Source organism: Pithys albifrons, chromosome 25, assembly GCF_047495875.1.
Source record: "Pithys albifrons albifrons isolate INPA30051 chromosome 25, PitAlb_v1, whole genome shotgun sequence".
Classification (NCBI taxonomy): domain Eukaryota; kingdom Metazoa; phylum Chordata; class Aves; order Passeriformes; family Thamnophilidae; genus Pithys; species Pithys albifrons.
Window position 1 is genome coordinate 1375487 of NC_092482.1, and position 15604 is coordinate 1391090.

At 55.3% G+C, this 15604-nt stretch overlaps 2 protein-coding genes across 3 annotated transcripts in view; both read left to right on the forward strand.

Annotated features, from left to right (window-relative positions):
* The first annotated feature begins 19 nt into the window (after nt 1–19).
* MED1 (mediator complex subunit 1) lies at nt 20–15287 on the forward strand. Of its 2 annotated transcripts, XM_071577400.1 has the most exons (18): nt 20–218; nt 1327–1433; nt 2119–2197; nt 3489–3543; nt 3674–3806; nt 4466–4494; nt 4832–4903; nt 5076–5150; nt 5500–5573; nt 5790–5879; nt 6611–6722; nt 6942–7066; nt 7264–7382; nt 8155–8356; nt 8534–8629; nt 8731–8836; nt 9580–9720; nt 9898–15287. In XM_071577400.1, exons 1-18 carry the CDS (start codon nt 191–193, stop codon nt 12824–12826), a joined length of 4572 nt encoding a protein of 1523 aa, XP_071433501.1. In that variant the 5' UTR covers nt 20–190; the 3' UTR covers nt 12827–15287. The 2 variants fall into 2 exon arrangements, with proteins under 2 accessions (XP_071433501.1, XP_071433500.1); XM_071577399.1 differs by having other exon boundaries at nt 9580–15287.
* A 149-nt stretch (nt 15288–15436) lies between these two features.
* The window catches only part of FBXL20 (F-box and leucine rich repeat protein 20), a 34254-nt gene continuing 34086 nt past the window's right edge, over nt 15437–15604 (forward strand). The window contains exon 1 of the mRNA XM_071577422.1: nt 15437–15570. Coding sequence (XP_071433523.1) covers nt 15550–15570 — 21 coding nt within the window. The 5' untranslated portion in view covers nt 15437–15549. The remainder of the gene's footprint in view (nt 15571–15604) is intronic.

Genomic DNA, 15604 nt, shown 5'->3' on the forward strand with positions numbered 1-15604 from the left:
GGAGGCCACGCCCACCGCTGCGCGCGCGCCCGCGGGCGGGAGCGCCGAAGTCTCGCGAGAGAGCGCGGAGGGCGCCGCCGCAGCCATGGCGGGCACCGTGTGAGGGACGGAGGGAGGGACGGCCCGGCCCGGCCCGGCCGGCGCCCCTCGGACACGGCCCCGCTCCCGGCACCGGCCGCCGCACCGCGACATGAAGGCGGCGCCGGGCGGCGCTGAGGGTGAGTGCGGCCCGGCGGGTCCCGGGAGGGGACGGGGCAGGCCCGGCGGGTCCCGTCATGGGACGGGGCAGGCCCGGCGGGTCCCGTCATGGGACGGGGCAGGCCCGGCGGGTCCCGTCATGGGACGGGGCAGGCCCGGCGGGTCCCGTCGGCGGACGGGGCAGGCCCGGCGGGTCCCGTCATGGGACGGGGCAGGCCCGGCGGGTCCCGTCATGGGACGGGGCAGGCCCGGCGGGTCCCGTCATGGGACGGGGCAGGCCCGGCGGGTCCCGTCGGCGGACGGGGCAGGCCCGGCGGGTCCCGTCGGCGGACGGGGCAGGCCCGGCGGGTCCCGTCATGGGACGGGGCAGGCCCGGCGGGTCCCGTCATGGGACGGGGCAGGCCCGGCGGGTCCCGTCATGGGACGGGGCAGGCCCGGCGGGTCCCGTCATGGGACGGGGCAGGCCCGGCGGGTCCCGGGAGGGGACGGGGCAGGCCCGGCGGGTCCCGTCATGGGACGGGGCAGGCCCGGCGGGTCCCGGGAGGGGACGGGGCAGGCCCGGCGGGCCGAGTCGCTGGGCTTGAGGAGCCCCAGGCTTGGGCTGAGGTGTTGCCCTGGAAGGCAAGGAGGGAGAGGTTCGAAAAGGTGTGAGGGGCTCCTCTGAGGAGGGACTGCGGGGCTGGGCCTGGTTGGGCAGGGAGGAGGCTGAGGGGGGACCCTACCAGTCCATGCAAATATCACAAATATCGGTACAAATACCCCATTTCAGAGCACACTCCACCAACACTTCCAGATATCACAAATGTCCCCTTCGAGAAGGGGCCCAACCAACCCACACAAACATTTCCAAGGAGTGCCAGGATGGGGCCAGACCCTGTTCTGTGGTGCTCAGTGACAGGACAAACAGGGATGGCCTTAAACTAAAACACAAGTTCCACCTGTTTCTGCTGGGCATTCCAGAGGCCTTTTATGTTCCTTCTGATGTCCCAGAGCCCTGAGCTGACCCTGAGCTCTGGGGGTGAAGCAGCAACAGCAGAGCTTTGAAATGCTGGTGGCTCAAGGGTGGGAAGTGCTTTGCAAGCCTTGCATGGTCCCTGGGGCTCTGGGCTGACTGTTCCTGTCCTGCAGAGCCCGAGAAGCTGAACAGGATGAGCTCCCTCCTGGAGAGGCTCCACAGCAAGTACAGCCAGAGCAGGCCCTGGGCAGAAACCATGAAGCTGGTCCGGCAGGTCATGGTGAGGGGCCCTGGGAGGAGCAGGAGGGGCTGGGCTTTCCTCAGGGGGGAGTTTGGGGGTTCTGAGCTCTCCTCAGGCTGGTTGTGTTTTGTTCAGGGCTGGGTCACTGGGGTTGGGGGTGCCAGTCCTTGCAGGGCTGCCCAAACCCTCCCTGCCTGATGAGCCTTCCCTAATTACAGGTTAATTGTCAGCTCAGTGCCAGGAAAAGGGGCAAAGTTGTGTTTTCTATTTACTCTTTCAAGGTGGTGGTTTGTGGAGCAGTTTTGTCCCTGTTCTCTCAAGACTCAGAGCTGGCTTAGTCAGGATTGGGTTTGAAGGGTTTGCCTGGGTGGGGAGAGCTGCAGAAAAGCCTTGAGCACAGAGTTGTGTGTTAAATGCTTGTCTGGCTCCTTGTTTTTCTGTCATCTCTCTATAACTCTGAGCTTAGACCTGTTAGAACTGCCACAGTCTGTTCCTCCAGCTGAGTTAAGTTGCTTAAATGCAAATAAATCAATTCCAGCCCTCCCTTTGGTGCCTGTTCCCAGAACAGATACTGTTCTCCTACAGGAATCATGGTGGGATTTGGGGATGAAATTAATCTGCATTAATTACCTAAATAACCCCCACTTGGCTGCATCAAAGTTGCAACAATTCCCACTTACTGAGGAACACACAAAAAATGACCTTTTTCTCCTCTGTGCCCAAGGAAAAGCGAGTTGTGCTGAACTCAGGGGGGCACCAGCACCTGGTGAGCTGCCTGGAGACCCTGCAGAAGGCACTGAAAGGTGGGTGTGTGTGCTCTGGGTGCCCTCCCCAGGCTGCTGGGGAGGGGGGAATCCTCTGGAAATGCTCCAGGAGAACAGCCAGGGGGCTGCTGGCAGAGCTCCTGGTGTGCTCGTGTGGGCATCACACTGAGCTCAGGGCTGGGCAGGATTGGCTGTGCTGCTTCTGGTGGGAAAATCCTCTCAGTGCCCAGAGAAGCTGTGGCTGCCCCAGCCCTGGAATGGCCAGGGCCAGGCTGGACAGGGCTGGGAGCCACCTGGGACAGTGGGAGGTGTCCCTGCCCATGGCAGGGGGTGGCACTGGATGGGCTTTAAGGTCCTCCCAACCCAAACCATCCTGGAGTTCTGTGAATGCCCATCCCTGGATTCCACATGCAGCAGAAATTCCATTCTCTCTCTGCAGTTTGGGAGAGTTTTGCCCTCTCTGTGCAGGTGGTTCTGCTGGAGCACAGACCCTCTGGGAGGGAGTGCCTGCCTGGGATTTATTCCTTGGGGAATGTCAGACCTGGGAGGGAGTGCCTGGAATTTATTCCTTGGGGATTGAGCAGACCTGGGAGGGAGTGCCTGTCTGGGCTGGGGTTTGTTGGGTTTATTCCTTGGGGAGGGAGTGCCTGTCTGGGCTGGGTTTGTGGGGTTTGTTCCTTGGGGAGGGAGTGCCTGGCTGGGCTGGGTTTGTGGGATTTATTCCTTAGGGAGGGAGTGCCTGGCTGGGCTGGGTTTGTGGGATTTATTCCTTAGGGAGTGCCTGGCTGGGCTGGGTTTGTTGGGATTTATTCCTTAGGGAGTGCCTGTCTGGGCTGGGTTTGTTGGGATTTATTCCTTAGGGAGGGAGTGCCTGGCTGGGCTGGGTTTGTTCCTTAGGGAGGGAGTGCCTGTCTGGGCTGGGTTGGTGGGGTTTGTTCCCTGGGGAGTGCCTGGCTGGGCTGGGTTTGTGGGGATTTATTCCTTAGGGAGGGAGTGCCTGGCTGGGCTGGGTTTGTGGGATTTATTCCTTAGGGAGTGCCTGGCTGGGCTGGGGTTTGTGGGATTTATTCCTTAGGGAGTGCCTGGCTGGGCTGGGTTTGTGGGATTTATTCCTTAGGGAGTGCCTGGCTGGGCTGGGGTTTGTGGGATTTATTCCTTAGGGAGTGCCTGGCTGGGCTGGGCTGGGTTTGTGGGGTTTGTTCCTTAGGGAGGGAGTGCCTGTCTGGGCTGGGTTTGTGGGGTTTGTTCCCTGGGGAGTGCCTGTCTGGGCTGGGTTTGTTCCCTGGGCAGTGCCAGGTTGTTGCACAGCCCCTTGCTTGTCCCTCCCCAGTGTCCTCCCTCCCTGCCATGACGGATCGCTTGGAGTCCATCGCCCGGCAGAGCAGGTGGGTCTCCTCCCTGAGTCCCTGGCAGAGCCCTTTCCCAGTTCCCTGCCCACACCAGCACCTCCTGCTGCTGGCACTGTGGGCTTTGTGTCCCTCTCACAGCCATCCCTGTTCTGTTTTCCCTGGAAAGCCTTGGATCCCACCTGAGTGCCAACGGCACCGAGTGCTACATCACCTCGGACATGTTCTACGTGGAGGTGCAGTTGGATCCCACAGGGCTGCTCTGTGATGTGAAGGTGGCTCACCATGGAGAGAACCCCGTGGTGAGTATTCCTGGGAAAGAGGGTGGGAATGCCTTTGGGATTGCCATTGGCCTCCTTTTGCTCAAGCAGAGGAAATGGGCTGTGTTTAATGTTCCCCTAGACCTGGAGTGGCACCTTTGCTGCTCCTTCTAGTGGGAAGTCAAGTCCTCCATGGAGTAGTTTGCTCCTGTGGGATAATCTGATGGATGTACAGAGTGGATTTGCACCTGGCAAAGTCCTTTGAGGAAGTTCTTTCTGTGGTTCTGAAGCAGTTCCTGCTGTGTTTCTGAGGAAAGGAAAGGGAAGTTAATGAATGGAAAGTACTAAAGGGGGAAATGCTGGGAGAAAGTGGCTTTGCTGCCCTTCTGCACCTGGAGGAGACTTTGGGCTTGGTGTTTGATTGGCCCCTTCTGAGAACAGGAAATCTTTATAAAGTCACAGATTTTCAACCTAAGGCTTCACAGTGTGAAGAGCTGATTTCAGATTAGTCATAGACAAGGAAATATTGTTGCTTGAGGTTGTCCCAGTGGGGAGCAGGGTGTGGTTCTGGGCATCAGGTTGTTCCTCAGGAAGGGCTGATCTCAGGAATTTTACTGTCCTGGTGTTTTCCAATTGTGCTGCACAAAGCCTGAAATCCCCCCATCCCACACAGACATCCTTGTGTGTTCTTTCCTTTCCAGAGCTGTCCAGAGCTGGTGCAGCACCTGAGGTGAGTTGCAAGGCTTGTTGCTTGTGCTTCCTGACAGGTTTGTCCTTGCTCTGGGGATCTGGTGGCATTTGCTGTCTGCAAACACAAAGTGTTCCTAAACTGCTCCTTCCCAGAAAGTCTCTGCACCTCTCCAGGGGATTTGCTGGCTGGGGATCAGCCCTGGCTGCTGGGCCAGGTGTTTTCCAAGTCACAGCACAGCTTTAACACTGAATCCTTTAAAGCACTTGTATCTTTCATGTAGCAAAAGTCTTCAGGGAAGTGACTCAGTATTAATGTAACTTTTTAAAGCAAAACCCAGTTTGAATACTTGGTAACTTTTCCTCCCTTTTCCTTTCAGAGAGAAGAATTTTGATGAGTTTTCAAAGCATCTGAGGGGACTTGTGAACCTGTACAAGCTGCCAGGAGACAAGTGAGTCTGGAAGGGGTTTATATCCACATACACAACTCTGAACAGGTCTGGACTCCATTGGTTTGGATCCACATGTACAAAATGGCACAAACTCCAAGCCTGTAGCTCTGAACTGCACAGCTCCTTTCAAGTTTTCTCACATTGTTCTCTTGTTGTTTCTCTTTTTCCTCAGCAAACTTAAAACTAAAATGTACTTGGCTCTGCAATCCTTGGAGTTGGATCTCCAAAAGATGGCTGGGATGTATTGGTAAGGACTACTGGGGTTTATCAATGTGTACAAATGCTCAGAGCTCTGGGAAGTTCCTCTTCCACTGCAGAATTCAAGTGACAAAGAGTCTAAAGGGCAAAGTAAGAAGTTTGTAACCAGATGGATTCCCAAGAAATTGGGAAACTTGACCATGTTTGTGTAATGCAGATTCAGGTGATAAACCAGCAGTGCCCTGGAGAGCAAAGTAGTTTTTATTTTGCCTGTAACAGTGAAGTTTAGGCTCAGTCCCTCTGTGTGACCCAGAAATGTGTATTTTGAGCTAAAATCTTGGCTTTTGGCCCCAGGTGTGGCTGTGACTCATTACAGGCTGTGGTTTCCTCTCTTGCAGGCAAGCCACCAATGCCAACCCCCTGGAGAAGATCCTGCATGGCAGTGTTGGTTACCTCACCCCCAGGAGTGGAGGTACCTGTGATTGCCCCTTCCAAAGGGAACTCACAGAAGTGTCTTTGCTCAGGGCCCCCTTTCTGGGTGTTGGTTTCACACGAGCTGATGGCACAGGTGGAAAATAATAAGCAGAGTAAAAGAGGGAGGGGGTGTTGGGGTGTTGGGGTGGTTTGGGGGTGGCAGGGACCAGGCTGATGGTCAGGATGCCTGACCAGAGTGTCCTGTCCCCCCCAGGCCTCCTGATGAACCTCAAATATTACGTGTCCCCCTATGATTTGTTTGAGGATGGCACTGGAGCCCCTGTGATGCTGCATGAGAACAATGGTAGGTCAGCTCTGGGGTGGGGTGGGACAGCAGGAGGCAATAAATCCCAACAAACCCCAGCCTGGCTGCCCTCTGCTGTCCCCCTGTCCTGTGGGAAAAGCACAGCTTGGCTGTGTAGGTTTGGTGAGCCCAGGTGTAAAACACCAGCCCAGGTCTCTGGTTTGAACCCTGTGGCTGTGTTGGAGGTACAACTGGGCTCCTGGTGGGGGCATGTGGGACAGGCTGCAGGCAGAGCCTTCTTCCCAAGGGTGGGTCTCATTTTAGTACAGAATAACCCTTTAAAACTGCACAACCACTGTCTCAGTTGTTTGATCTCTCAGGTCTGTCCTGAATCCCCTTCAGTCACTCAGCTTTACTCCCACAATACAGAGTGAATCTCTGGGGCACATGGTGTGATTCCTGGGGTGTCCTGGGCAGGGCCAGGAGTTGGACTCAGTGATCCTGATGGATCCCTTCCAGCTCAGCATATTCCATGTTTCTGTGATTTATTTTATTACTGGAATAGAAACAGAATCACAGAATGGTTTGGACTGGAAGGGACCTTAAACCTCTTCCAGTGCCCTGCTATGGGCAGGGACACCTTCCACTATCCCAGGTTGCTCCAACCTGGCCTTGGACACTTGCAGGGATGGGAGAGTATATTTAATTCAGAAAGTATCTGATCCATAAGACTTGCACTGGTGGGTTGTTCTCATCAGCAGCTGTGACTGTTGTGTCCTCATTCCCTGCAGTTCCTCGTTCCCTGGGCATGAACGTGTCCGTGACAGTCGAGGGCACCATGGCCATGCACAAGCTTCCCATTGCTCCTCTGATCATGGGCTCCCACCCTGTGGACAGCAAAGGGTAAGGGCAGGGCTGGAGTCCTCACTCAGATCCCGTGTGTGCTGTCTCCAAGCCAAGATCCTCCTCCCTGGGGCTGTGACCTGCTGTGGGGCAGTGCCTTTGTCTTTAACGTGTAACAGCTGCATTGGAGCAAAGATAAATGTTGTGTCAGGTGTTCAAGGCAGAAGCCAGAGCTGTGCCCTGCTCCTAATCCAACCCTTTCTTGCCCCTCTCCTGCAGGACCCCGTCCTTCACCTCCATCACCAGTGCCAACAGCGTGGATTTACCGGCCTGTTTCTTCCTGAAATTCCCACGTCCCATCCCAGTGTCTCGAGCCTTCATTCAGAAACTTCAGAGCTGCACAGGTGGGCTGCAGACCTGCCAGGCACACTCCCAGGGGGTGTTAATGTCCCCTGCTCCTGTCAGGAAATGCTGCTAATTGTTTTAATGTGTGCCAGGGGATTTGCTCAAGGTTTTGTGCTGTTTGCACTAAAACCTGGACAGGCTTCCCAGCATCACCTCCTGGCTCGTGCCATCATTCTGTGCCCTCTTGTGCCCTCAGGGATTCCACTGTTTGACACCCCCCCCACGTTTGTGCCCTTGTATGAGCTGATCACGCAGTTTGAGCTCTCCAAGGAGGCTGATCCTCTGCCCCTGAACCACAACATGCGCTTCTACGCAGTAAGTGTGTTGTCACAACCTGCCTGTTGCACCTTTGGATCAGCATTTTGGGGGTGTTCAGCTGTTCCAGGTGTCTTCCAAGTAGGATAAAGGAAAATGGTTCAGAATTTATTAACAGGCAAAACCTGAGCTATCCAAGCAGGAGGGTTTGGGTACAGACATGAGGCCCTGGCACAGGTGCCCAGAGAAGCTGCTCCATCCCTGGGAGTGTCCAAGGCCAGGTTGGAGAGGACATGGAGTACCCTGGGCTGGTGGGAGCTGTCCCTGCCATGGCAAGGATGGGACTGGATGACCTTTAAGGTTCCTTCCAACCCAAACCATTCCATGATGACCATGAAAATTAGGTGATGAGAAATGCTTTGCTGCTGGGGTACAACTGCAGGGAGGAGAGCAGAGATGTGGGGCTGAGCCCTCCCAGGATCTGTCCCTTCCTCCTGTCCACACTGAGGTGTGTGGTTGAATGAATTGGAGCACTTTGGGAGAAATCCTGAGTCTTAAATTTGTCTCCTGTCAGCTCCAAAGGATTCTCCCCTTGGAAGGGCTCCTGAAACTGTCTTAGTGGGAACAGGGAATACTATTGGGCTGTACCACTTCTGAGGAGCCAAAAATCACATTTTCCTTGTTCAGATTGGAAGGAAAACATCCTCACTGTTTGTCCCTGTCTGCCAGAAAGGTGGTTTGGTGTCACTGGGATCTGGGCACTGCTCTGTCCCTCCTGGATGTGTGCTATCCCCTTCCACCCAGTGGGAGTAAAGGCAGGATTGTCTGTCAGGCTCTTCCAGGCCAGCAGCACTGTTACTTCCTGAACAAGGACGCCCCTCTCCCGGATGGAAGGAGCCTCCAGGGAACCCTGATCAGCAAAATCGCCTTCCAGCACCCGGGCCGGGTTCCCCTCATCCTCAACCTCATCAGGCACCAGGTGGCCTACAACACCCTCATTGGCAGCTGTGTCAAGAGGACAGTCCTCAAGGAAGGTGGGTGCCACAGCAGTGGAGTCTGGTGTGGGATATAAACCCTGGCTGCTTCTCCCAGATGTGGGAATAAGTACTGAGGCCTGTGCTGCTTCCCTTGATTTTTTCCCTCCTATCTGGGTTATGAGCCTCTGGTCCATCTCCTGTGTTCTCTCAGTTACCAGGCCCCATATCTTTCAGATTCTCCTGGGATCCTGCAGTTTGAAGTTTGCCCTCTCTCTGACTCCTGTTTCAGTGTCTCCTTCCAGCACCCTGTGAATGACTCCCTGGTGTGTGGTAAGTGGGCTCAGGAACACCAGGAGGGTGTTTTGGGGAAGGCTGGCAGGGTGTCCTTCCCCTCTGCCCAGGGTTCTGATCTCTCCCAAACTCTCTTCCAGTGGTGATGGATGTGCAGGACTCCACCCATGTGAACTGTAAGCTGTACAAAGGGCTGTCTGATGCCCTCATCTGCACAGATGATTTCATTGCCAAAGTTGTGCAAAGGTAAGCTGGAATTTTGTCCCACCTTGCACTGCCAGTCACACAGGTGAGCTCTGCTCTGCCTCCTGTTTGCCCAGCACTTTTGGAGCTGTTCTGTCTGTGGGTGGGTGGTGGGCAGAGGGGTAAGCTCAGAGCCCTGCTGAAAATTCCATTCCAGATGCTGAGCTGTAGCTACTTGTTTTTGACTTTGTTGTTTGCATGGGACTTTTATCAGTGTTCCTTCACCTCAACCACCTCCAGAATGGAGCAGAAGGTTCCCAGGGCACAGATCACCTGTTAACCCCTCACCTTTGGAGTGAGGAGAGCTGCTTTTGCTCTCAGCACATTGTAAACTTGTAGAATGGGGTGTTATCATTGGTTTTTGAGCAACCTGGTCTATGGAAGGTGTCCCTGCCCATGGCAGGGGGTGGGACTGGGTGGGGTTTAAGATCCCTTCCAACCCAAACCATTCCATGATTCTGTGATTGCATCCTGTGCTTTTTAACTCCAAGATCATGATCTGCCACCTATTAATTGATGGATTCATTCTCCCTCTGTGATTGCAAGGAGATGCACAAAGGCACAGGTGTCCCGTGGCTGGATAAGCGTGGTGGGACACGTGTAAATCCAAGCAGAACAGGAGGACAGTTCCCTGGCCCTGCTGCTCCCCTGTGCAGGCCCCTCAGTGCCTGTGTCAGCCCTGGTGAAGGTGTAAACCCCCTTTGCTCAGGGCAGCAACCCCAGCCTGAGCCTTTCCTGTCTTGCAGGTGCATGTCCATCCCTGTCACCATGAGGGCGATCCGTAGGAAAGCAGAAACCATCCAAGCTGACACCCCAGCCCTGTCCCTCATTGCAGAGACAGTCGAAGACATGGTGAAGAAAAACCTGCCCCCCGCCAGCAGCCCAGGGTATGGCATGACCACAGGCAGCAACCCAATGAGTGGGACCACCACCCCAACCAACACTTTTCCTGGGGGGCCCATCACTACTTTGTTTAACATGAGCATAAGCATGAAAGAGAGGCATGACTCGGTGGGCCATGGGGAGGACTTCAGCAAAGTGTCTCAGAACCCTATTCTCACTAGTTTGTTGCAGATCACAGGGAATGTGGGGTCAACCATTGGCTCAAGTCCAACCCCCCCCCACCACACACCACCACCAGTATCCTCACCAGCCAGCAACACCAAGAACCACCCCATGCTCATGAACCTCCTTAAGGAGAATCCCCCCCAGGATTTCTCCACTCTGTATGGGAGCAGCCCTCTGGAAAGGCAGAACTCCTCCTCTGGCTCCCCCAGAATGGAGATGGGCCCCGGGGGGAATAAGCAAAAGAAAAAAAAGTCGCGCGTGCCGGCCGACAAGCCCAAGCACCAGACTGAGGACGATTTCCAGAGGGAGCTCTTCTCCATGGATGTTGACTCCCAGAACCCCATTTTTGACGTGAACATGACTGCAGACACCCTGGACACGCCCCACATCACTCCAGCCCCCAGCCAGTGCAGCACTCCCCCCGCCACATACCCGCAGGCGCTGCCGCACCCCCAGCCCGGCATCCAGAGGATGGTGCGTCTGTCCAGCTCCGACAGCATCGGCGCCGACGTCACCGACATCCTCTCCGACATCGCCGAGGAGGCCTCCAAGCTGCCCCCCAGCACCGAGGACTGCCCACCCATTGGGACTCCAGTCAGAGACTCCTCTAGTTCAGGACATTCACAAAGTGCCCTCTTTGACCCCGATGTTTTTCAGACCAACAGTAGCGAGAACCCCTACACAGACCCCGCGGACCTGATCGCGGACGCCGCCGTGAGCCCCAACAGCGACTCCTCCAACCATTTCTTCCCAGATGGGGTAGATTTCAACCCTGACTTGCTCAACAGTCAGAGCCAGAGTGGGTTTGGGGAGGAGTACTTTGATGAGAGCAGTCAGAGTGGAGACACTGATGATTTCAAGGGCTATGCCTCCCAGGCCCTGACTAACTTGGGAGTGCAAGTCTTAGGGGCTGACGGGGGGGAGAATAAGTTTAAGGGGAGCAATCCATCTGACACGGTGGATTTCAGTATTATTGCAGCTGCCAGCAAAGCTCTGGGGTCCTCTGACATCATGGAGCACCACAGTGGAGGTCAGAGCCCTTTGCTGAACACAGGGGATTTGGGAAAGGAGAAGTCTCAGAAACGGGTAAAGGAAGGAAATGGGTCTGGAAGTGCCATGGCGGGCACTGGGATAGATGGGAAGCCAGGGAAGCGCAGCCGGACGCCATCCAGTGATGGGAAAAGTAAGGAGAAACTTCCAAAGCGGAAGAAGCAGGAGACAGATGGGAAGTCTCCATCTCACAGTTCATCCAACAGGCCCTTCACGCCACCAGCGAGCACAGGTGGGTCCAAATCTCCGGGGAGTTCGGGCAGATCTCAGACTCCCCCTGGAGTGGCTACTCCTCCTATTCCAAAAATAACCATCCAGATCCCAAAAGGAACAGTGACTGTTGGCAAACCATCGTCACACGGCCAGTACACCAGTAGTGGTTCCGTCACCTCCTCCAGCAGCAAAAGCCATCATAGCCATTCTTCCTCCTCCTCCTCCTCTTCCTCCTCTTCAACCTCAGGCAAAATGAAAAGCAAATCTGAAGGCTCTTCTGGCTCAAAGATGAGCAGCAGCCTCTACTCCAGCCAGGGTGGCTCTGGGTCGGGTCAGTCCAAGAGCTCGGCGCAGTCGGTGGGAAAGCCGGGATCGTCCCCCATCACCAAGCACGGCCTCAGCACCGGCTCTGGCAGCACCAAGATGAAACCTCAAGGGAAGCCATCATCACTCATGAACCCTTCCATGAGCAAACCAAACATCTCCCCGTCTCACTCGAGGCCCTCGGGAGGCTCTGACAAACTTGCCTCTCCCATGAAACCCGTCCCAGGCACTCCCCCGTCGTCTAAAGCGAAGTCACCCATCAGTTCAGGTTCTGGGGGGTCCCACATGTCTGGGACTGGATCGAGCTCCAGCATGAAATCGTCTTCAGGAATGGGATCCTCCGGGTCTGTGTCACAGAAACCACCTCCCTCATCAAATTCCTCGACGGCGTCTTCATCTTCCTTCTCGTCCAGTGGGTCTTCCATGTCTTCCTCCCAAAACCAGCATGGAAGTTCCAAAGGCAAGTCTCCGAGCAGGAACAAGAAGCCATCTCTGACTGCAGTCATAGACAAGCTGAAGCACGGGGTGGTCACCAGTGGGCCTGGTGGGGACGACCCCATGGATGGGCAGATGGGGCCAAGCTCCAATTCCTCAAGCCATACCATGTCCTCCAAACACAACATGTCTGGAGGGGAGTTCCAGGGCAAACGGGAGAAGAGCGACAAGGAGAAATCAAAGGTCTCTGTTTCTGGAGGATCTAGCGACTCTTCCAAGAAGAACTCGGATTCCAAAAACGTTGGAAGCACCGGGGTGGCCAAGATCATCATCAGCAAACACGACGGTGGCTCCCCCAGCATCAAAGCCAAAGTCACTCTGCAGAAGCCCGGGGAGGGCGGCGGGGACGGGCTGAGGCCTCAAATGGCTTCCTCCAAAAGCTACGGGTCGCCCCTGATCAGCGGGTCCACCCCCAAGCACGAGCGCTGCTCCCCCAGCCACAGCAAGTCCCCGGCCTACACCCCCCAGAACATCGACAGCGAGAGCGAGTCGGGCTCCTCCATCGCAGAGAAGTCCTACCAGAACAGCCCCAGCTCCGACGACGGCGTGCGGCCCCTGCCCGAGTACAGCGCCGAGAAGCACAAGAAGCACAAAAAGGAGAAGAAGAAAGTCAAAGACAAAGACCGGGACAGAGAGCGGGACCGGGAGAAGGACAGGGACAAGAAGAAATGCCACGGGATGAAGCCGGAGAGCTGGTCCAAGTCGCCGATCTCGGCGGAGCAGCCGCTCGCCATGCCCGGCGGCGCCATCCTGGCGGCAGAGCGGCCGTCCCGCGCCAGCCCCGACTTCCTCATCGGAGAGGAGGACGATGACCTCATGGATGTGGCTCTAATTGGCAATTAATCCTCTGCAGGGTGCTGGAGGGGAGGAAGGAAGGAAGGATCCATCCCAAACTCACCATGTGGATCTTCACAGGGAGTGTTGGAGAGGGGGTGAAAAAAAAAGTATTTCCAAGGTATTTCCAAGACTTTCAGATCTCTGGGGTCTGAGCAGGAGGTCCCTTCATCCTGTGGGCACTTCCACTCATCCTGAATTTACAAGTATTATCATCCCTGTTGGACTTAACTGGGGTGAAGCCGAGCATGGGAATGTGGGAGCAGGCCCCAAACTGGGGCCAACACAGACTGAGCTGGTCTGGGACATCCCAGTCCCTCTGGCCTCTTCCCATTCAGGAGATGTTCCTTTTGGATGTAGGAAGTTTTAAAGCAATTATTTTAGGAAATGTTTTAGGGTTGGGTTTTATTCTTTGGAAGAAGGAAAACTGTAAGGTTGTTAATTTATTTGATTTCCATGGCATTTTTCCATCCAGTGCCTGGTATGAGCCGGGCTCTGTGTCCTCCTGGAGATCAGGATGTTGTCCCAGGTCTCAGCACTGAAGGATTTCTGCCTTGGCTTTGACTTCCCTTTGCTTTTAGCTATTTATGCAGCTCCACATGGGAATGCCCTGTGCTCCTTGTTTTCCCCAAAGGGAATTTGGGTAGAGCCCTTGGATTTGGGTGGCTCTGGTGATGTTCTGGCCTGGTGAAATTCCAGACAATCTCAACTGGAAAGGGACTCCAGTCTTCATCTGAGCACTGCTGCCCTGTGAACTTCCCTGGCATCCCCTCGTGCTGCTCAGCTGGGAGTTGTGGTCACACACAGAGCACTGCCCCAGGGGGGATTGGTCTGGTGTCCTGCCTGGCCCTGGCACTGCCTGGAAAACAGGCCCTGAGTGGCTCAGCTGGGAGAAGAGCTGCAGCAGAAGTGCTGATTTCCTTAAAAGATGGATTTTCCTGTTTTGGCTGGAATCAGGAGCATGACTCAGGCATCCTCTCCGGGCTGCTCTTGAGGTCCCTGAAAGGAAAGGAGGCTCAGGGGAGTGTTTTTATTTTTAAAAGCAGTTAAATCTGATTCACTGAAGAGGAATGTGGGAAATCAGGAGTCCTACAAACACATCTCCGTTGGAATTATGTGCTGGGCAGGATCCTGCTCCTGCTGGAATTTGCTGTCTCCTCCTGGAGACCAGGATTTCCCTGTGGGAATGAGGTGCCACTTCACTTCTGGGGACGCAGCGTGGAAAGATGTCAAGGATTTGAGTTTCCTCAAAGCCACTGATGTTCCCCATGCTGGGCTGACCCCAGGGATCCCCCAGGAAAGCTGTTTCTTTTCCAGCTTTTTGGGAACTCTTCCTAGTGGGGTGGCAACAATCCCGTTAATTGCAGGGGGGTTTCACCTCTGCCTCCAGGTGAATTCCAGAATGTGGGAGCCTGAATTTCTCCCACTCTCTGCCAGCTCTGGAGAACTTTCCCTTCCTGTGTTATCCACTATTTCTCCTTTGCTCCAGAGGCACTGCAGCCTCCTCAGTGCTCCAGGGGCTGGAATGACAGGAAAATGGGAAACAAATCCACACCTGGAGTTACCCCACACAGCGTTGGAATCGTGTGACTGCCACAAGGGGGATGTAAGGAATGCACTCCCAGAGGAATTTACTGGGAGACCCTGCAGTGGGAATGATGCCACTCGGCCTCCAGAGGGATCCCAGCCCCTCTCCCGTGTTTATTTAATCCATTTTTATGGCAAAACCCCTTTGATCCCTGCCAGGGCACAACCAGCCTTCCCCAAGAGGCTTTCAGGTGGAATCTGGGCAGGGAATCCCATGGGATGGACTTGCCCTTCCCCCCAGCTGTGCTGTCCTGCCTGGAAACACTCAGAGAGTTGCAAGGAAATCCTGTTCAGCAGCAAAATCAACACAAAAATATGTTTTAAAGGAACAAACTGCACATGTTTCTTCTGCCCTGACCCAGACCAAAGCTCAATATCCAAAATTCCCCCTGTGGAAGGTGGGAATAGAGGGAACAACGTCTCCTCCTGGTCCCAAATTTAAGGCTTTTCCCCCCCTTTGGGTGCCCTGTCCCCTCCCAGTAATGTGTGTGAGGGGTCTGAGCTGTGTGACCTCACAGAGGCTGGGGGGGGGCAGTGCCCAGGCTCTGAGAAATGGTTTATTTTTGAGCTATTTTTGCTTATTCTCAATTATTTTACATCTTTAAGTATTCGGAAAGATAAGATAAAATAAAGTGAAAATAAAAATATAAGCTAAACCTTTTAATCTCAGGTGGCGAAGCCAACACGGAGATTAAAAGAAGCTGCTTCTTTCCTCGCTGATCATGATGTACATAAAGCCCCGGCTGGAAAAGCGCTGGAATTGTAAATACCGCGGCTCCCACGGCGGCTTTTTGGGGGCACAAAGTGGAATTTCAACTTTTTCTGGGGAAATATTGCAGAGATCACGTTTATTTACATGCCAATAAACCCCTTTGGTACAAAGGTTTTCGGGTTTTTGTTTGGCGGGGAAATAAAAGGTTTTGGCGGGGCGCGGGTGGGGGGGAATCTCCGCCACGCTTGATTTTCCCGCGGGAATGACATCATCGTGACGTCGCTGCGGCGCGGGGCGCTGATTGGCTGCGCTGGCCGCTCCCGGAAGGGTACGGGGGGTTGGGGGGGACGCGGCGCCCCCCGTGCCGGGACCCCCCGATCCCGCACCCCGGGAGGAGCCCGCGGGTCCCGCAGCCCCCGGGGCCGGCGGCGCGATGGGGGCGGCGGCGTGCGGGGTAGGTGCGGGGCGGCCCCGCCGAGTCCCGCTCC

Bases quoted from the DNA above. Each gene is read 5' to 3' on its own strand.
- MED1 (XM_071577399.1), top strand. From the start codon at position 191: ATGAAGGCGGCGCCGGGCGGCGCTGAGG. The intron at 3,544-3,673 runs GTGGGTCTCCTC...TTCCCTGGAAAG, and splicing joins TCCATCGCCCGGCAGAGCAG to CCTTGGATCCCACCTGAGTG. The intron at 4,904-5,075 runs GTGAGTCTGGAA...CTTTTTCCTCAG, and splicing joins TACAAGCTGCCAGGAGACAA to CAAACTTAAAACTAAAATGT.